Source organism: Drosophila guanche, unplaced genomic scaffold (assembly GCF_900245975.1).
Source record: "Drosophila guanche unplaced genomic scaffold, DGUA_6, whole genome shotgun sequence".
Lineage (NCBI taxonomy): Eukaryota > Metazoa > Arthropoda > Insecta > Diptera > Drosophilidae > Drosophila > Drosophila guanche.
Window position 1 is genome coordinate 9593160 of NW_022995743.1, and position 20384 is coordinate 9613543.

The 20384-nt window shown below is 49.7% G+C and overlaps 3 protein-coding genes across 4 annotated transcripts; 2 read left to right on the forward strand and 1 right to left on the reverse strand.

The window, feature by feature from the left end:
• Window positions 1-459: 459 nt before the first annotated feature.
• Window positions 460-3355, forward strand: LOC117589866. Its single transcript, XM_034282138.1, has 4 exons — window positions 460-1976; window positions 2026-2258; window positions 2319-2712; window positions 2773-3355. The coding sequence occupies exons 1-4, from the start codon at window positions 513-515 to the stop codon at window positions 3280-3282; spliced, it is 2601 nt and encodes an 866-aa protein (XP_034138029.1). The 5' UTR covers window positions 460-512; the 3' UTR covers window positions 3283-3355.
• An 84-nt stretch (window positions 3356-3439) lies between these two features.
• LOC117589891 lies at window positions 3440-4556 on the forward strand. Its single transcript, XM_034282165.1, has 3 exons — window positions 3440-3640; window positions 3734-3939; window positions 4014-4556. The coding sequence occupies exons 1-3, from the start codon at window positions 3562-3564 to the stop codon at window positions 4329-4331; spliced, it is 603 nt and encodes a 200-aa protein (XP_034138056.1). The 5' UTR covers window positions 3440-3561; the 3' UTR covers window positions 4332-4556.
• Window positions 4546-13864, reverse strand: LOC117589874 (tyrosine-protein kinase Drl-like). Of its 2 annotated transcripts, XM_034282148.1 has the most exons (6): window positions 13742-13864; window positions 13440-13677; window positions 13186-13354; window positions 12947-13104; window positions 12711-12859; window positions 4546-4612 (listed from the first exon to the last, which is right to left on the reverse strand). In XM_034282148.1, exons 1-6 carry the CDS (start codon window positions 13814-13816, stop codon window positions 4547-4549), a joined length of 855 nt encoding a protein of 284 aa, XP_034138039.1. In that variant the 5' UTR covers window positions 13817-13864; the 3' UTR covers window position 4546. The 2 variants fall into 2 exon arrangements, with proteins under 2 accessions (XP_034138039.1, XP_034138045.1); XM_034282154.1 differs by lacking the exon at window positions 13186-13354 and having other exon boundaries at window positions 4560-4612.
• Between the last annotated feature and the right edge of the window lie 6520 nt (window positions 13865-20384).

Genomic DNA, 20384 nt, shown 5'->3' on the forward strand with positions numbered 1-20384 from the left:
AGGTATTCTTTTTATATTTGATTTTCCAATAAGCTACTATTTGAAAGTGTTTTTTAGTCACATTTTTTGCATAGGCTCCTAATCTAAACCAAATTAAATTTTATTGCTAACATAGTAAAATCATTTTCAGCGCATATGCTGCACATATGCGCACCAAAAAGTTAGTGACCGAACACACCCGAAAGCCACCCGACGTGCCACCCCTTATATATTTAATTCATGGCCACTAGTACAGTATTTACTGATGCAGGGGATGGTACACATATATCGATACATCTTTATATTGGTATCGATGCTTTTGTTTTGTTTACAAATGACCAATTAATTCTGTTACAAATTTAAATTTGTTGATTTTCGTATGCTGCAGATTTACAATCTACACTTTTGATTAAATCGCTAAATAAGCAGCATGTATGCGAGCCTCCCATCGCACGAAATAAAGTAATCTGTGAGAAATCTTTAGTATATAAATAAAATCCGTTGCGATACGGCAACAAAATATTCAACAAAAAATGTCAAAAGCAACGAAGCGAGTTTACGAGCCCCGCTCCAACTACCCGGACCGCACAAAGTCCGAGGAGAAGTCTTTCTCCGAGCTGAATGTGCGCATCAAGAGCTTGGACACGCTGCTGCTGCTGCTAAGCTCCAAAGAGGAATGCGTCCTTTTAAGCGTCTTCAGTCACATAATGGAGTTTACGCGGCGACAGGATGAGAATGTGCTGGAGCTGAAAGAACATCACATGCTGGAGCTGTTGCTGGAAAAGAAGATCTTCATCGAGGCGGAGAATGTTATGATCCGCCGCTTTGCCTTGTATCTCATCACCGCGCTGCTGGACAACACAGACATGAACACGCTCGAGCCGGAAAAGACGGAGGGCATCCTGGAGGTGGCCTACAGATTCTACCTGAATGAGTCTGATGAATTCTGCATCGAGTATCTGTCGCACTTAATGAACATGTGTCTGCGCGACCCCAAAGTGGCTCAGGGCATTGTGGAGAACGGGGAGCTTCTGCACAAGTTCAAGGCAGTTATTGCCACCTCAGAGAATCCCGACACCATATTCAACTCCATCGAGGCCGTGCACAAGATTCTGCTCATCCAGGGTGCCGAGGAGATGCTGGAGTTCACCATGCTGCCTGACTTCCCCATCGATCGCATTGTCTGCGAGGTGACAAACAGTTTCCAGGAGATTCGCCTGGCGGCCCTTAAGGTCTTGAAGACCCTCCTGGTGGACACAAGTGAGCAGAGCGTGTTCGAGCCGCTGCATCGCTGCTTCTATGTGCTGGAGCAGCTGGTCAAAGCATTCTGCGAAAATCCCCAGGGACCGGATGCCGTCGAGATCATTGGTGTGCTCGCCACGGCTCTGCGATCCGAGAAGATGACCAAACTGTTCTTTGAGCACAATCTTTTCGACCTTATCGTCGAGCACTTAAAGGACCAAATTGATATCCTGTCGCTGGAGCTGCGCTGCACCATCATATCCATATTCGCGGAAACGGCCAAGTACGCGCAGTATTTGGCTCGGATGCACATTGCCGAGATCACGGACATGCTACTCAGCTGCCTCATGGAGAACGACCCGGCACCGGCCACCTTCGTGATCCTTGGCCTCAACCGCATGGCCGATCATCCGGACGCACTGCGTCGAATTGTGGCCGAGTATGATGTGGGTGCTCTGCGGAAGCTGGTGTCCATTTTTCACTCCCCGGAGGTGATCATCAAGACCAGGGAGCAGGCGGCGGAGTTTATCAATCGACTGCTGATCGGAGCCTACCGCGACACGGCCGGTCTGCTGATGGATCTGGACATTCCAAGCGTCCTCACGGGCACCATTCAGCAGGGCCTGCCCACTCTCTCCATTGACCTGATTCTCTCGCTGCTGGTAATTATCGAGAGTCTGGGTCAGAACGAGGAGTACCGAACAGTCCTGGGCCAGCATCGTCCGCTCACCGAGCAGATTGCACAACTCCTAATGGTAAGGCAGTCCCATGATGTGGCTTCCGCTTTCACCCACTCCCCCACAGCGTTCGTACGCCCATTCCATACTCGTGAACAACATATTCCGCTGCCTGTGCACCATCGTCGATGAGCAGGCTGTGCGGGAGGTGCTGCTCGAGAACTACATTGTGTCCTCCATCAAGCGGGCCCTGAAATCGCTCTCCAATCTAATCAAGACGGCGGTGACCAACTTCATACTGCAGACAACGCGCTTCAGTGAGTTCATCGACGCCTACATAGATCGCGGCATTCTGGAAGTGTAAGCAAGACGCCGAAAAACTGTCTTATTCCCCTGCCTTAACCCGATTCCCAATCTTAGCCTGATGATGTTCCAGAAGCACGCCTTCTGCGTGTCCACCTGGGGTCCGGCCATCGAGAGCATCCTCTCCAAGTGCCCCACAATGAAGTTCTGCATTAGAAATTGCCTGACCTTCACCGACATCACCGCCGGCAAGGACTTGTATGTGTCCCGGAAGAAGTTCAACGACTTTCGTACCTTCCAGGACATTCTGCGCAGTGACTGTTCCCCTCTGGAGGCAGTGCTGGTGGTCAACTTTGACCGCCTAGAGGCGGATGAGGGGGACCTAATGAAAGTTCCGTCCTTCTGCATACCGATATCCGATGGCTCTGGCGATCATACCTGGTGCTACTGCAAGCGTCCTGCGGATCCCAATCTGCCCAAATATCTGCTGACCCTCAATCAATCCCTGACGGTGGGTCCATCTCCTCAATAAACCTCAATAAACTTTTAACCACTTGACCATCCTTCACAGAAGCACGGCCTGGTGGAGAATCCGGCAAAGGTGCGCAGCGCCATTGATTTTGACAACGTGGCCAAGCGGTGCAAGACCATTGCCCAGGTGGTCGACAATGCGATGAATGAGAACCTCAAGATCCTCGACCTCAATTCGACGGAGGAGTGCTCACGTCACGTGGTGCGTTGCCACCTGCAGGAACTCCGTCATGTCTACCACACCAACTTTATACCCCTGGGCATGGTGCGAAGTGGCTGCCAGTTTGAGCGCTCGATCCTCTTCAAGGCGCTGGCCGATCAGATCGGTCTGCCCTGCACTCTGGAGCGCAGCGTCGACGGCCGGATGCTTTACAATGAGGTGCCGATGCCGCTGGAGATCGCCAAGGATGTTCACTGTGACAAGAAGACTCTCCAGTTCATGTCCTGGCGCATGCTACGCCCCACCCACGTCGTCGATCTGATGTACAATGTGGGCGACTTGTATCCCATGCAGAGTCGTCAGGCCCTGCAGTATCTGCGTCTCTATTGATCACTGAGCTCTTCGTTAATTCTTTTGGCAGTTTTCATTTATAAATTTCCCTGTTATCGTTTATCGAATGTTTATTTAAGAGCCAAATAATCGATTGCTCTTGGGTTGGTATCTCGGCTAGTCCTGTGCCCACAGCGCATGTCCTTGTGGAGTGCGTCTCCGCCTGACATTCGTCCTGGCGACAACTGGACCAGCTGAACGTTTGCCACACAATAAACAAGCGAGCAGCAACTTGGCGACTCGAGCGTAGATTAGAAAGCGCAGCTGGTGGCCTGCATCATGTGCCGAGTGCTCCTCACGCTCGCCTACTTCCTCCTGACCATCTCGTCAATTGTGTTCACGGCCTGCGTCAACAATGGTGAGTGTGTGGAGTCCGTGCTGTGACCTTGCTTGCCAGCAGCCGCAGAGGCGAAAAATCAATAATCTGTCAAATCTCTGCATGCCCGGACAGTTACGGGCACCAGTTCGCCCGGCTCTGGGCCCAGCACCTCCCTGACCGGACACATCCACCGCACTGCAGCGGCCATCGAGCGGGTGAACAAACTCTGGTGCTACGCATGCCACACGATGGACGACGGCGAGTCCTGCGTGGACGTGGCGGTGCGCAATGATTCGTCGCTGTTTAAGAAGTGCCAAGGCGAGGAGTTCATTTGCATGGTGAGTGATAAGCCCACAAGAGAGAGAGCGCCAACAAGCAACTAGCTCCACGCTTCTGTTCTGTTCTGACCCAGGTCAAGCGGTTCTCGTACACCACCAGCACGGAGAACTCCACGAGCTCCCCGAAGATGTGGTCCCTGGATCGTCGATGTGTCGCCAACTGCGAGCCCGGCTGCATCATCATTGGGGAGCGAACCAAGCTCTATGCCTGCACCTCCTGCTGCGAGGAGTCCTTCTGCAATACGGGCCGCGGTGCCGCCTCGGGCATCTTCCATCGCGAGGACACGGGCATTGGCACGCGAATGTTCTGGCTTGCCGCTCCATTCCTGGTGAACATATCGCTGGTCCTCTACAAGCGGCACTCTGGCCATGTCCTCATCAAGCTGCACTAATCCTCGGGGACAAACTCAATGAATTTACTCAACGAACCAGCCCAATGTTGCTCAAATCTACAACTTACTATCTGTAATTAGCTAGCCAAGTAGATTTCGGATCCTATGTTTTATGTATGAATGTAGATATTCGTCCGCCCCCTCCCATATTCTCTCCGTGTGATAATAAATAATTATTTCGTCACTGGTGTGCGCCTCACATACACTGATCAAGATCAAACCTTAGATACGAGTATTGTGATTTCTCTGAGCAGCTTTGAGGGATCATTGGGACACATCAACTGGAAGAATGTTTACAAAAAGAATAAGAATAAAGTTACTAAATATATTTAGATATGTATAAGAAGGATGCGCTAAGTTGTCCCAGGAGCAGTAAGCAGTTATCCCAAACAAATGGGAATACTTTCTTGTAGATATTTGTAGATAATAGCAAGGAGAGTTAACCTGATTCAGCCGAATTAACCTGTTTCAGCCTATTTACCGACCTAAAATGCGCATTGCAAATATATAATTAAAATCAAATTATTTTGCATTAATCCCCTGTTTTGTGAGTGCAATAATCGTAACTAATGGCAACCAAAATCTCTACTTGAAAGAGGGTGAAGGCAAGTCTTTTGTTTTAGCTTAGCCATTGTTGGAATTGTTAATGGAATAATTTTCGTTTTCATTTTGTTCATTAAGGCTGCACTGGCCTCTGACTTTCAAGTAAGTATTATCCCAGATTCAGGATAACAACTCCTAGGGCCTGGCCATGCATTAAACCATTCATTTGGTCTCGTGAATTGCATTACGTTTCCGTTTCCACACACAGCTTCCTCTGTCTGCATCCGCATTAGCCTCGTGTCCGGCTCTGCGGGGGCGGAAGGACCGCACTCCTGCGTGGGGCTCTTCTGAGCAGACATGAATTATTTATTGGACAAGCATTCGGAGCATCGGAAGAGTACTCATAAGCAGAGAAAGATGGTGAGGCCGAAGCAGCCTTATACCTAATCAGGCTGGAGCAGCCTCCACGTCTAATAGAGCTGCCATTAAAAACAGATATGTGCTCACATGGGGCACGAAAATACATATAGGATGTGTGTGCGTGCTTTTGTTTCACTCTTCTTTTTCGGACCATCCATGCACTGCCACGCCCACTAATTTGGGAGCCCACACACACAGAGTTGGCTCTCGTTAACGCCCATGAATTGCATAGAATGTGCTGGCCTGGCCTCCAGCCCCTGGAGGCACATTTAGACGGGCAAAAATGTTGCCGAGAAGCTTGGCCCGGCTCCTAGATGAACTCCTCGCCATGGCTCCTACATCTTTGGCTAATAAACCCAAGACAAATCTCTTCATTTAGAGCTTAATTTTCTTGGCAAATTTACATAAATGTCCGAGGGGAGAATGGGACCGAGAATGGCCCAGGCCGTGGCCTAGAAGTCTCCGATAGAGTTGGTTCACATTCACCCGGCCCGACCAGCATGCACATCCATCATGGCTCCGACTGGATGGTTGGTTGGTTGGCAGGGCCTCTGGGAGAGGTTGGGGGGTGTCTGTGGGGTGAGTAACCTTGCGCTTTGTTGCTTTATGTTGCCTTCGTGGGTTTGGCGTTTATTTTTGCGGCTTCCATGTCGTAAATCTTCATCAGACGGCAAATTACGTGGTTTTTCCAATGTCCTGCACCTCCGACATCCTTCGTATTCGGTGGCACTTTTCGAAATGTGGCGGAACGTATCCGTCAAAACAATAAAGTGACCGCAACGGCAGGGGAGCCACCTACAGCTCCACAAAGGTGGGAGGGGGCTTCGGGGTTCGGTGTTCTACGACACAATAAACGGTGACAAAAAGTCAAACAGGATGCCATGCCCATAAAAAGTACCGTAACAAAAGGGCACAGCGAGAGCGGCATCCACGCGATGGACAACAGAAAAGAGGCGACTGTCTCCCGCCAACCATTGACAACAGTTTTCATTTATGGAAAATAACGGCAACGGCAATATGCAAAATTTATTATTATATTTGCGTTGAGCCGCAAAAATGCGACGGATTTCAGTCCACGACCAGCCAAAAGCGGAAGGGAATGAGAAAATCTTTAAATTACAGTTACATAGTGTACCTTTGAATACTCTTTATTTGCCAGCAACTGTAGTGAACTTATAATAGGTCCATCTCTAATTTGTCGCTCTCTGAGAGATTGACTCTCTCAGCTTCGCTTCACTGAGAGTCTCGCTCTCATATTGTAATATGTTTTACAGTTATAGTTACGTTATGCACCACGATACCTGCTACCTGCGCATGTAGCTTTTGGGAGAACACTTGAAAGCCAACGGTAAACTTTTGTTCTCTGCTTTCACACTTTGAACATAGGGACAGAGGCAAATCAGACTTAAATGGCTGGCTGATACCAAAGTTGATCAAAATCGTTGACAGATCTGGCAGACTCTTCTTCTACCAATACTTTGGGAGCAGATTCCCCATTGCTTTTATTGCGATGTCCGCTTTATTCATTCATTATTATGTATTGCCACTTTGGCATTGTCCTTGTTTGCCTTGTGATTGCACCCGGCACTGTTTTATTTCCTCTTTTTTTTGGCATCATTCTGGGTTCTCGTTAGTGTTGCTGTTGCTGCTGCTGCACGAGTGTCGCGCCAAGTTCACACAGAAATTTCAATTAAAATGCAACAATGGCGCACTCCATCATCCAAGCGGCAAACTGACATACCCACGGCATACCGCATACCACTCCCCTCACCTCCCCACTCCACGTATTTGGCAGACAAAAAGTCGACTCGAGTCTCAGCGTCTCGCCAGCAAATGACTCTTTGCTGGGACGGGATGCAGTTGGCAATGTTCGGCGGGAATACTTATAATGGTAATGCTTTAGTGAAAATAAACTGCTTAAAATTTTGCTTAAAAGTCTGTCTTTTGGCATGTGTGGATAAACGCTGCATAAATTGCAGAATTCATTCAATATTTGGCTAAAATGTTCAGGAATTTTCGCTCCCACAAGCGACAGCAGCGAACGCTCATAAAATCCTTTGAAAGTTTGCCAAAAACATAATTAACGGAATAACTCTTCTTTGTTGTTGGCCAATCTTTGGATATTCGCTGTCCGCCTCGCATGCACGAGCATGTGTTCGCGGGGTGATAAATCCTTGTCGCTGAATAAACAGGATGCACATGCAAAACAGACCGCAAGAGGGGCCAGGGGTTGGGGCAGCACAGGACCAGAGCCAGAGATGCTCGATGTTCCTACTCTCCATTCGGAGGAGGTGTCCCAAAATGCTAGTGGCCTTGTAGACAGTTGTTGCCGGGGCAACCAGGCTACTCTGCTCCCTCCTCTGGCTACTATGGCTCCGCCCCACTGGCTGCTCCTGGGACGATGGCAGCGCCTGTGTAATTAAAACTTTGAGCAACAGCCACGGAAACTACAATTGACTGACTGCCTGACATCCTGGGGGCCTTGCAGCGTGGGTGCTTTGGCTTTGGCATTGGCTTGTGGCACGGGGTCTGGGTTGCGACCTAAGCTGTCAGTTTGGCGCCACTTTGGGTGCGAAGAGTTTTCCTTCGTTTTTTTAATAAACTTTCACCAAGCTGGCACCCGGCTCATCCCTTATTGGATTTGCAGCCAGCTCTCTGAGTGAATGATGTTGAAGGAAGCCGAAGAGAAAGGAAATGAAAGTCGATGGTAGCACGGGAAAAGCTCTCCATTAAACGCGTTCTCTGCTTTTCCGATTTGTGTAAACGATTTTGATAGATTTGATGGGATTACGGTTTCAGTCCGGTCCCTACTGGTGCTGCAGCTTGGTCACAGCTTCCCACCAACTTACTCGCTGTCTGTCGGGCTAAGTCGTTCTCCTTGACAGCTTTTGGCTTTAATTCTTGCCATTTCAGCACGACACGGAAATGCACTAAACGCAAATTAGATACTGAACTTTCCCGCTCGTGTTGGGAAATTGATTTTCTCGTGTCCTTCTCTTTTTACCCACTCGTAATTTGTGAACACACAGCAACAGCAACAGCAGAAGCCGGACGGGGTACAGACACACACAATGTTTCCCTGCTGCTCACGTTTAATGCTCGTACATGAATTTGCATATTAATCTTGGGTAGCGTTCTACTTTATCCTTTCTCCAGCAGTGGGACTCCTTCCAGCGTCCCTTTTGCAGACAGAGCTGCCCGAACCCGACCTTCCCGAAATTACATGGAACTACACATTTTGGTTTGTCACCTCGGCATTACGGCACGTAAAATGTAATCAGCTGTGTGGCTGTCTGTGTGTGCAAAAGCTTTCGGCCGTATGCAAATGGGGGATATGGGGAGCCTGGCAGGCAGCTGCTCTCAAGGCGACTTAACGCCTGCTTAATGAACATAAATTAGTCAGGTGTCACAGCAGGGGGCTGGGGCTCCATGGGGAGACCAGGAAAGGTGTAGCCGCGTCACAGCATGCGTTTATATTTCAATTTTAGAGCTCGTAACTTCCGCATTGTACACGAGAAACGGTCGTAACCTCCCGCGAGACTTGTAGTTTAGCATTTAGAGTTAAGTCCTTTAATCAAGGACACTGAAGGATATGCAATTTGCCAGTGATTGACTGAAATAGTTGTGTCGCTGATGAGGACAATCGATTTCATGTCCATTTATACTCTTTTTGAATGGAGAATCTGAAGCACCACTGGGGGGACACAGTTCTAATTGACATTCCGCTGGAAGTGCTGCTCAAACACTCGTGTCGCTGTCGCATGGATTGGATGTCCAGTGGAGAGCAGAGCCCACTGAGTGCCATGTGACCCAGTTATCGAGTCCAGTTTTATGTGCAGCAGCTCTTGCCTTCAATTACTGTTTGCTAATCATGGCCATGCCATCGTACAATTGCGCCATTACGGTTGACAGGCCGCTTAAGTGCAGCAGGCAGCGTCAGGCCACCATCCACCCATCATTCCCCCCGGGCAGAGAGCGATTAATACCAGCTGTTAAGCTCGCAGCCACACTTGACCGCAAATTAAACCAGTGGGCTCCGGTATGATGGTATGGCTCCTCCTATTCCGCACATCCGTTTTTGGCCTGGTCAAATGGTTAAGTGCGAAAACCGCGGCATCCCGATGGGGCAGAACAATGGCCCGATGTCTGATTATCCCGCACAGAGCCGCGAACAACAACAAAGACAGCATCCGCTCTACTAGTGCTCGTCCAGCGGGGCATCCGATTGTCTCTCCTGCGGCTGACAGGAAGCAATCAATAGTGTAATGCCAGACAGGGGCATCCGCCGCAGTTTGCCTGCCACACAGAGGTGCGTTGGAAATCCACGAAAAGGAAACAAGAAACAAAAAAAAAAGGATACGACTGACACTCGGGGTAATTTGTCACCTTCTAGCATCTTTTTTTCGCTTCTCCCTGGGTTAAGCCATTGCACCTTGGCCACGACACCCATTAACTGTCTGTCCTGTGCCCCATACCACTCCATCACCCCCTCCATGTCCATAAAGCTTTTGTGGCAAATGTAAATAATGCGTTTTAATCAAAAAGAACAGCAGTGGAAAATCCATTAACGGCGTACGTGCCGCCAGATTCTACTGTGGATACGGTGCGGGACGGGACTCACCCTGCTTCTAGATAGCTCCACTATGGACCCCCTTCTATACTGGTGCCCCATGCGGCTCGCGTCATTTGCAGGTTGATTTACAAATTTCTTTAATGGGGCGACGACAACCTTTTTAATTAGCACCTGCTCTGGGTGTACCTTCTCCCCGCATCATCCTTGACTGCCTCTTGCTGCCATTTGCTGATCCAGTAATCTCCATAAAACACCGCGACATGCTTCGAGTTCCATGGAAATTAATTTCCAACTTTTCTTCCTCACCTTTCCTCTCCAGCACTCTTTGCCACTGCCTCTTTGTGCTTCTCTGTTCGTTCTCTGCTCCTCACGCACTTGGAAAACTTTTGCTTTAATGATGCCATTCAAATGCGGCGCATGGCGTCCTTGTCGCTGACTCCTCCTTAACCCATTTCTGCCCCGGGAGACACTTGCTTCCGCCACCAGTTGTACGCTCTGATTCCCATTCTCAAGGAACCAGCACCCCCGAAGAGGCAACTTCTTGGGCCGCTGCTTCTCCTTCGATTCAATATCCTAATGCCAGTGTCTCTTTCCTGGAATTTATTCAGCTTGCAGCGCTGTTTGTTTGCTTCCTCTGCATATGGTGTCTGCCCCACCAGCAGTCCCTCCGTTGGTTGTTGGTGGGGCTGCAATAATATTCTCCGAGTGTTTCTAAACAAGCACAAAGCCATGTTTCAACAGCTGTAGCCGGCAGTCAGTAGTCAGTAGTAGTCTGGTTCTGGTTTCGCTGCCGTTTTTATTGTTATGTTCCACTACTTCCACCACACCCCGCTCCGACCCTTTTGCTAAACTTTGCTGCACATTAAAGCAATTTGGGCAACATTTATAGACTGATTTAATAGAAGAGGCAAAGGGAGTGGCTCGCCAGAGGGATGCTGTGAAGCTGGGGGAAAGGGCTTCCACATAGAAATGAGATATTTCCACACAAGTGAGCAGAAAAGCAACTGCGAGTGTGCGTGTGTTTGTGCGTATCTGTGTGCACTTGGATATAATTGTTTGACTAAATGAGTGAGCCGCAGCCTGCCACCCCTTGCTCACCCTCCATGTTTTAGCCCTCAAATTGTGCTACACTTCGCTTAACACTCACACATATGCATGTACATGGGGAGTGCAGAGTGGAGGCCACTGTATGGGGAACAGAACATAACAACAATAATTGTGGCAAGCACCATCAGACCAAACCAGACCAGACCCCAGCCTCAGCCCCATTTCCATGCCACAACCCAATCGCTAACTCCCATCCATGTTTGGGGCTCCGTGATGTGCGGGGATGGGGGCAGGAGAATTCATTTAATTCCCTGTCGTCTGCTTCGATGCGTCTCTCCGTCTCTCCACTGTGAGTGGATGGGGCCAAATGGATATGACTCTTGGCATTGTGTGCTGCCAGATAGCCATGTTAGAGAGTTGATGCGGCACGCCCCAGCCCCATGCCCCACGCGAAGCTGTTCCCATAATGAGGATGAAATTGAAGTCTCCACAAACAGATATCGTCGAGCAAACAGAAGCAGCAGGAGGCTACGGGCAAAGATCAGGCCAAAGGAAAGTAAAGTCCCAAGCAGAGGACACACATAAAGCTCGTAAAAGCGAGTCCCCCCGCGCAGCTCCATGGAAATTGAATATTTAATTATGCGTCGATGGAAATGGCGTCGGAACTTGGTGACGAAAATGGGCCCAGACTCATCATGGGATAGGATGATGATGATAGAGAAGGAGGAGCAGCTCTGGAGCGAGTCGAATTTGTAAGAGTCAGAGCTGGAAATGTTTACAAGGACAACAATTGCGAGGCTGCTAAATAATTTATTCTAATTTGCAAAAGATTTCTGCAGCAAACCAAAAGAAATGCTCCCCGGAGTAGGGTAGAACATTAGACATCGTTCCACAATCATTCGAGGGAGCTGTGTGCCGGGATACTTGGCAGTTAATTTTGAGGCAAAACTAAGGGATTTATTGGTTAGATAAGTTCCCTGTTTGGGTTAGTTTGGGTTCAGTTGATAATTTGCACTCTGCGGTGAAGAGCGAACAAAAGCAAAGATACAGAGAAGCGGCAGACTGTCTGCGTCTGAGTCTGAGTCTGAGTCTGCCTCCATGGAGCACCTTTTGCTTATCTAAACATTTATCCCCTCACCCGCCACATCTGCTGAGGCAGCCACACTCTCCACTCAGCCACACGGGAGTACTCCCATCACATCCTTCACCTCTGCAGGCAGTGGGTTTGTGTGTCGTGTCCTCACCCACGTCCCACATGAGGTGAGCACGGCTACGTGAGTGCCGCACAAAACTTGCCCCAGCCAAGGATACTCAGTCTCTCCAGCAGACAGCAGTCAGCAGTCCTTGAGGGGGAAGGGGGCAGAAAGGTAGCAGGGAAAGCCGCATATTTATGAATGGCTCTTGGCTCTTGTTTCGAGTTAACGCACTGCGGGAGCTTTATCAGCTCGTAAATATAAATTAGAATTTAATTTTTATCATCGAGGAAAGGTGGCTGAAGCGGAGGATGGGTGCGTGGCCTGGGGAGCAATCGTGTGGTGCTTGGGACAAATTAGAGTGCTGGAGTGGAGCTCCCATGGCAACCCCGAATCGAGACTTCAACGGGATTCATTTCCATCTCCATTTGGCTGCCACGTGCCGCAATATTTCAAAGGCTTTGATTTACCCCAAGGGCAGCCACCCAATCCCAGTTCTAGTTCCAGCCTGAATCTGAATCTGAATCCCATTTCCAATCCAAATAAACCCCCCCTTGGGGCAGCTCTAATGGGGAGATAGTTCTCAATCTGCATGGCACTCACCTGGGTCAGCTGCGAGGAGGCGTAGTAGGATATCCTCGAGGGACAGATCGACTCTGGCTTCGAGTAGATTGTTTCTCCGGTCTGCGTCTGGTCCCCCATCGGGAGCAGGGCGGTGGCGTAGGGCGTCGGAACGGGGGAGCTGCGGAAACCTGTAGAGTGGATTTGGATTTGGATTTGGATTTGTATTTGGAGTGCGTTTCGGCAGTGGTCAGTGAGGAGGAGGGAGGAGGACTCACGGTCGAATATGCTGCACGACTTCTTCGTCTCCCCGGGGTATTTGTTGAGGCTGGCGATGGTCGCGTAGGAGCCAGTGGCACTCGGTGGCCGTCCGAGCGGGTCGAGGCGGATGAACACGTTCTGGTGGCTGCCATAGGCCGCGGTGGTGAAGCTTGTACTGCGGCAAAGGAAGAGGTGTAAGAAGGTGTAAATGGCATTGGAGGAGGAGGATGGATGGATGGATGGATGGATAGCTTACTGCAGCGAGTCCTGGCGAAGCTGCTTGCGAGCCCGCAAATACATCATGCTGGCCACGAGGCCCACGGCCAGGACCAGGCCGAGAGCACAGGCTGCGGCACTCAGCAGGGCAGGGCCCTGGGAGGGTGCGTGGGCGGGGGCTGGCGATTGGTTCGGTTCGGGGGAGATGCCTGTTGATTGGACCAGATGGATGGTGATGGATGAGAGGAGTGTTCAGTGTTCCATTCGAGTGGTGGAATGGCGATGGACACCTACCCTTGGCACAGATCTTGTTGCGCTTGAAGTGGAGCCTGGTGTCGTTGAAGCGCGGGGGTCCTCGCACCACCATGTTGACGTTGACGGGCAGCTGGAGGCTGGCGTTGCCCGTGCATGGCAGGTACACCAGGAAGGACTCGATCTCCTGCGGCACCAGGCCCTTGTGGGGGATGCTGAGTGTTGGGGTGCCCAGGGCGTCCTGGTCATTCGCGTACTCGATGCTGATGGCGTAGGGCAGCTGTGGGAAGGGACTGGTTAGTGTCCATGTCTAGGGGTTGGCCATGTCAGTTCAGGTGTCTTACCGGATAGGCGATGAGGCTCTGCCAGGAGAACTCCAGCTCGTGCACGTCCGCGGGCACCGGGACGGTGAAGTGCATTGCGTATGTGTTAATGGATCCCTCGTGCACGTAGAACAGATCCGCCTCGAGTCCTGCGAAGGATAAGAGAAGAAGCGAGAGACCAAATCAGAAGCAGAACCAAGGAGCGGATGCGGATGCGGATGCAGTGCAGACCTAAAGGGAAAGTTTCCTCGCAATTTGCTGTGGCCCACCCCCTCCATTAGTGTGGAAACTCTGGGAAACTCCAGGACTCCCCCTGCTGAGCAAACTTTGTGCATTTGCTGTTTACTCTCCCCTCAAGTCCCTTTGCCGACGCCCTTGAGCGGAAATTGATTTTCACTTCGCCACAAAGGAAACAGTCGAAGGGTGGAGGGCGGAGGCAAGGAAAAGGTGACAACACTGGCGGGTAAACAAAACCCAAGACACAATAATAATCGAAATCGAATCCGTCACCAGCAGCAGCAACAGCAGGAAAGTCGCGACAATGCGGGTCTGGGATCTGGGACTCCACCAAATCAGAGACAGAATGGCGAAAGGGAAGGGTAGGGTTGGATGTATTAAAAGGTGTCAACTGCTGGAATCATCTTTCGTTTGGATTCCCGAAGAGTTCTGGGGCCCAGTCTAATCCTCTCTCCCTCCACCCTCCTCCTCCTTTCCACACGATGCCAATGAAAGACGAGCTGCTTGAGTTAAAACGACGTGAAATTAAATTTCTTCATCCGCTTTCAATGTTGCTGCTCCTCCCCTCAGTCTGTGTGGTGCAATATTTACTTCAGGGGATCAGAATAAGCTTCGTCCTCTCCCGCTTAGCATGGAGCCAGTGGAGCGGGGAATGCTGTTTGGTCTCTTCAACTTTCCGCAACTTCTGCTCCGCTCCTGACTGTGCCTCCGCTTCAGACTTTACCGGATGTTGAATGTTGCGATTCCGCTTCCGGCAGACTGGAAGAGTGGATGGGTGGCAGAGGCAGTGGCTGAAGGAGTGTACCTTGCATTTGGAATAGAACAAAGCGAAGCGCTCATCGTGCTGCTTAAAACAATTTTAAATCCAATTACAGAATAAGAGAAGCGCTTTTCGTTCGCTTTCATCCTCCATCCTGTTTCTTTCCATGTTTCCTCCACTCTAAACATCTTCATCTTCCGACTGATCCAGCTCCATTCCCTGTTTCTATTTCCATTTCAGTTTTGATTCGTTTTAGAGTCCCAAATTGCTTTGCCCCCCACAGCGTACGCTGCTCTAACTCTGCCACAGACTCTCCCTGTCGCAGAGTGGGACAAGTTGCGAGTACTTTAGCCACCTGGCAGCTGGGAGCACTTTTCTCTCACTCACAGCGAAAGGTTCCTCACCGAACATAGCCCAAAAGTGACTCGATTCCCCCTTAAATATGCACAAACAGACGAAAAGGACAGTCATTTCTCCTGTCAAAGGGCAAACCTGACAAACTGCTATGCATGGAGAGGGTGGATGGGAAATGCACTTGCGACTGCCTCAATTAATTCAGTTCCCTCATCTCGATTGGCCTCTTTGGGGGGGGCAACAATCGTCAAACTCAAACTGCGCTTTAAGTATCCAGAATTGGCATTCCCCGACCCTCCCACTGTCGCTGCCCAAGTTCAACCTGCCGCTGGAGTATCCTCGTTCTCTTCCAAGTATCTACCCCTCGCTCTTCTCTCCCTCTGTTGCCGTGTCAAACTTTGCTCGTCTTTCATATCACGCGCTCCTTGCCTTCCTGCCGAACTTTTCCTGCAAAAGTTTTCCTCGCTTATGATTCTCCTTTCCCCCTTTGCCGTAATTATAATACCTGCGATTGCGATTGTCTGAATGACTCTGCCGCACACACGTGACGCTGCAACCACAACTGGCAGCGATGCAGAAGGTGGAAGGAAGGGAAGAGACTGGAAACTGGAGAGGATTGGCTGGAGCCTGTGGCTGGATGGTGGAAGGCAGTCCCGTGATAGTTTCCAGCTCTGACACAGAGACACAATTTGCATAAAAGATTAGGAGGATAATTAGTGTCATTAGTGCGGAGACAGCACTCCCCTTACCCCTTAACCCCTCACCCTCTCTCCCACTCAATGCACGGGAAGTGCAGTGGCACTCCTTGTCGGCTGATTAAAGGGGAATCGGAATGCCAGACATTTCCTTGTAATTGTCCCACGAATCAGAGGCGAGAATCGCCAAATTGGAACAGATTTCTATGCCACCCTCGGAGGCAAGGCAATCATGATGGATTCCAAGTGTCGAGCCACCCCAAGGGATGGGTAGGTGGGGAACACATTAATTTTGAGATTTTCGGACTGTTTTCTATTCATTAAAAATAATTTTGTTTTGCATTAACTTTTCATTTTTCAGGGGAATATTTCCTCCGTTTTTTCCTCTCCGAAGGTTGACGGTCTGCTAAAAGGGGGTGCACTGGTGGGCAGAGGGAAAGAGGGAAATAGGAAAAGAGGGAAAGAGGAAAATAGGAAAAGGAAAAGTGTGCACATCAAAGCGAAACTTGTTGAAATTGCATTTTTACGCACCCTTGAACCGGGAAAGTCTTCAAGGAGATGGAGTTGGAGAAGGGGATGCGGGTTGTTGGATGCAGGGGGGAGTGAGGAGGGGAGAGGGTGTCAGTTTCGCTGGTAACGAATGCGGAAAACGAGGAGAAATTGCTTTCGTTTCTGGGGCAACTGGAGAACTGAACAACAGAAACCAAATTGAACTCAGAGCAGGAAATTCTTCAACAAAAGCGTAAAAAATATTTAATTTTAATGTTGTCGGCCCTTCATTGAAAGAGAGAAGGGGGAAGTGGAAGGGGAGAGGGCTGACTGGTGGCAATCGTCGAACTTTGTTTACAGTTCCACGAAACTCACAGACACCGAAGAAAGGAAGGAGAAGCCCAAAGGATGCAACATATTGCTGGGGTGGAGATTCCCATTCCACATGCTGGAACATGGAGGCTCTGCCATCAACTGGAGTCTTTCTTCCACCTGAAGAGTCGTCCACATTGAGTTGGAGCTAAAGGAAGAAGAGTGACTGTGGGTTGGAGGTGTTGGCAGGGGGAGTTTTCGGTCAGTTTTCCTTGATTTCGTGCTGACACTTAATTTTCCAATGGGAACAACAACAACCCCGAATCCACAGAGCAGGCAGAAGGTGCTGGTGTGGGCAGGGAGATGGGTGAGGGGTGAGGGGTGAGGGGTGTTAACTGCCAGTTAAAATCATAACGAGCTACATTGGACAGAGGGGTTGGGGCAGTTGGGGGGTGGAACGACGCGAAAGCAGAGAAAATCTCGATGAAATCGAAGCAAAGGAAATTGCAATGAGCAACAAACAAAGTGGAAAATCTTTTGAGTTGTCGCTAATGAAATGCGATTTGAATGAGCCGGTCAGTGGGAGAGCGGTGGGGTGAGTTGAGAAATGGAGAAAGAGAGAGGCAAAATAAGAGGAGTGAGGTGGAGTCGCTTTGGCAATCGACAGGAAGGTGCCTGCATTCAAGCCCCATCGACCTCGAATGCAATCGAAAGCGTACAAAGGCAGAGTGAAGTGGAGGGGAGGAGAGTGAATGCATTTCAATAAGGGAGCAAGCGACTGAGGTGAGGAGTAAGCAGGCGCAGGAGTCGCTCATTCCATCCATCCATCAATCTATGTTGTTTCCGTTTCCATTGCCATTTCCACTTGATGTTGATTTGGATTATTTTTGGGCCATCAACTAATTGAAGTGCCTCTGATTTGGGAGCTAGGAAACGGTGGGCAGAGGGTAATATACAGGGGGGTTGTGGCAGAGGCATAGGCACTGCCGAGGCCTGCATAATGAGATGGAGGCTTTTATGCTCCAATTACAGTTAAGTGCCGGAAAATGCTGTGACCAACTAAGCGATGAATGATGGAGTGGCGGGGGCTAGCCAGCAACTAGGACACCTCTCCACTCCAGTCCCCCATCCCTCCTTTACTCACAATTTCCATTCGGATTCCTGTTATCCATTAATCAACGCGAGGAGCAGGAAATCGCGAGCCAAACGACAGGCACGAGGCCATGCCGCTGTGGCATATTGAATGAATCCTGCCTTGTCTTTCACAGGGAAAAAGACTGCAGAGGGGAGAGGCAGAGGAGCTGTCTTGGCCTTGGCTCGATCTGGAGCCGGCGCCATCAATAACAGGAATTCGCGTGAAGCAACAAACGGAGAAACAAGAAAACAAACAACCGAAAAGCAAAACAACACGGAAAGTGGATAGAGAGAGAGAGAGCGAAAGAGGAGTAGGGTGGGGTGGATAAGCAGGGGGTGTACGAGGCAGCAAAAGCTACTTGCTGCTGTCAGCAAGGAGGGGGGAGAACGGAACGGAAATCGATTTGTGTGCGATTTGTTCTGTTTTGCTCCCACCTCCGGCAACTCCTCGCTCCATTGCCTCACACTGCTCCACCTACTCCCACACCCCACTCCCTGGTCAAGTATAATTTCAGAACTATTAATGACTACGATACGGTACTGGGACTTGGGGGATTGTTTGGGGTTTGTTTTGTGTGTTGCCGTGTTGTGTTCGGTGATCAATGAATGTGTCCTGTCGCACTTTGTCCCCCAACTATTAATCATCGCTCGGGTGTCTCCAAATCCAAATGTGGTTTCATTAGGAAGTGAATTTATCCATCAGTTGATAGCCACTGACCAAAGGCGCCCGCCAAGTGGCCAACGAGAGGCAGAGGAGCAGCAGCGGCAGCGGCAGCGGCCATAACGAGATGCGGAGGATGCACCGGGACAGGATGGCCTAGTGTGAGCAGAGAGCAGCTAATAAATTTTTGGACCATGTGCTCGTCACTTCAACAGCTCCACTTGCTCCCTGGGGAACATTCTTTGCCAGCCAATCCCAGCGTGTGTGTGTGGCAGCGGGTGGAGCAGTCACTTCCGTCACGGGGGAAGCTTCCTGTTGTTGCTGGTTTGAATCCAGTTGCCTCTGTTGCGGCTGCTGGTTGCCACAAACAGACGACGCGCAAAGAGCAGACTCCGGCTCTGAAAGAAGCGTTAAAATCAAATTTTAACTCCTGCCAAAAGTTACGGATGCAAAATTGGATGGGATGCCAGACGAAAATTGTAACTTTTCTGCCGCTCCTCCCAACTTTGCTTGTTTCGTTTTGTTTTGCTTGCGGTTGCTGATGCTGCTGCTGCTGCTGTTCCCCTTTTCCTGGCTTCTGTCTGGATTCGTCTGTCGCACCAAAGCCGCATCGGTGTGTCCACCACATTCCACTCTGATAGAGTTTTCCAGGACTTTTATTGGCTGAGCTCCTGTCAACTGCTGCTGCCCCTGTTCCGGATATTCCTTCTGTCTGCTGTCTGCTCTGCTGTGCGGTGTTTGGGGTTCCTCCTGTCACATTGACCATTGGATGGGTTCGTTAAACACCTGCCCCTGCCCCTTCCCCTTCGCCCTTCTGTATTCTTTTCAATGTGTAAAAGTCCTTGTTAAAATCCTGTTCCTCTTAAACTGGAAGTGGTTTAGTTTGCGAGTCGAAAAGCTGCAACAGAAGTTGCAAACGCAGATGAAGCGGATGAATGCTGTAGAAGGGATTAGTCGGGGGGTTGAGAGCGCGCTCTTGTGTTCCTTTGGTTGAGTAATTCCCTGCCAGAGTGAACAATTTGTAAATGCGAATTTCAGGGAATAAAAAGTAATTATAAACTTCTGAAAAGATTAACAGCTCACAGGACTCCGAAAGGTGGATGCATCCACTAGAATTCACTTACAACACACACACATTTGTGGCAGTGGGGGAAGGGGAAGCTGCTTTAATAAATTTGTGGTAATATTTATGTGTTTGTTTGGCATAAATTATGAACTGCAGAAAGGGAACCAACAACTTTTGGCATTCGAAATGTTTGTGGTTCAAGTGGTTTGCCTTTTCCCCCCGCCTGTGTGGCACTGTTTATTCAGCTGATCCTGCCACTGCTGCAGCCCCATCCTCCCCACATTTCCTGCTGGTTGCGTGTGCAGGTAACCTGAATGGAATTCCAACTGCAACATGGGGCAGGTAGGAGAGTGAAGTAATTGAAGGAATTGGCAGCTGGGGAACAGGAACAGGAACAGTCAAGTGCCCCCAAAATGAAATTGTTGCCAAGAAGCAGAAGCAGCAGCAACTGGGAAACTGCCCAGCAACTCGCTCCAAAATCTCCATGGAAATGCTCTCCACTCCACTCCTCTTCTCAGTCTCTCTCTCTTTCTCCTGCCTCTTCTTTTTCTAGCCGCAATAAAAATCGAAATCGGAAAAGTTTGTTGCCTTCGCTTTCCCATTTCCCATTTCCCTTATCCCTTTTCACTCTTTCCCCGCGTTGACTTTTTGGGAAATTCTAAAGTTTTCCAAGCAGCAGATAGTTGTGGCAGTGGGCGCGGCCAAAGAATTCTGTGGCCATTTTAATTAAACTTATCTGCGGCCACAAAGTGCCGCAGGATGCCAAGATGAAGGCACTTGATTAAGAGGCAGATCAACATCAACATTACCATCGGCACCACTATCTCCATCTCCATCCACATCATCATCATAATCATCATCATCCAGAGAAGGATAAGGAAAAGGATTCACATCTGCAGCTGGAGGACGAATCCTTCGGCTGTCGAAGCCATTCAGCGAATGCATTCATTAATAAT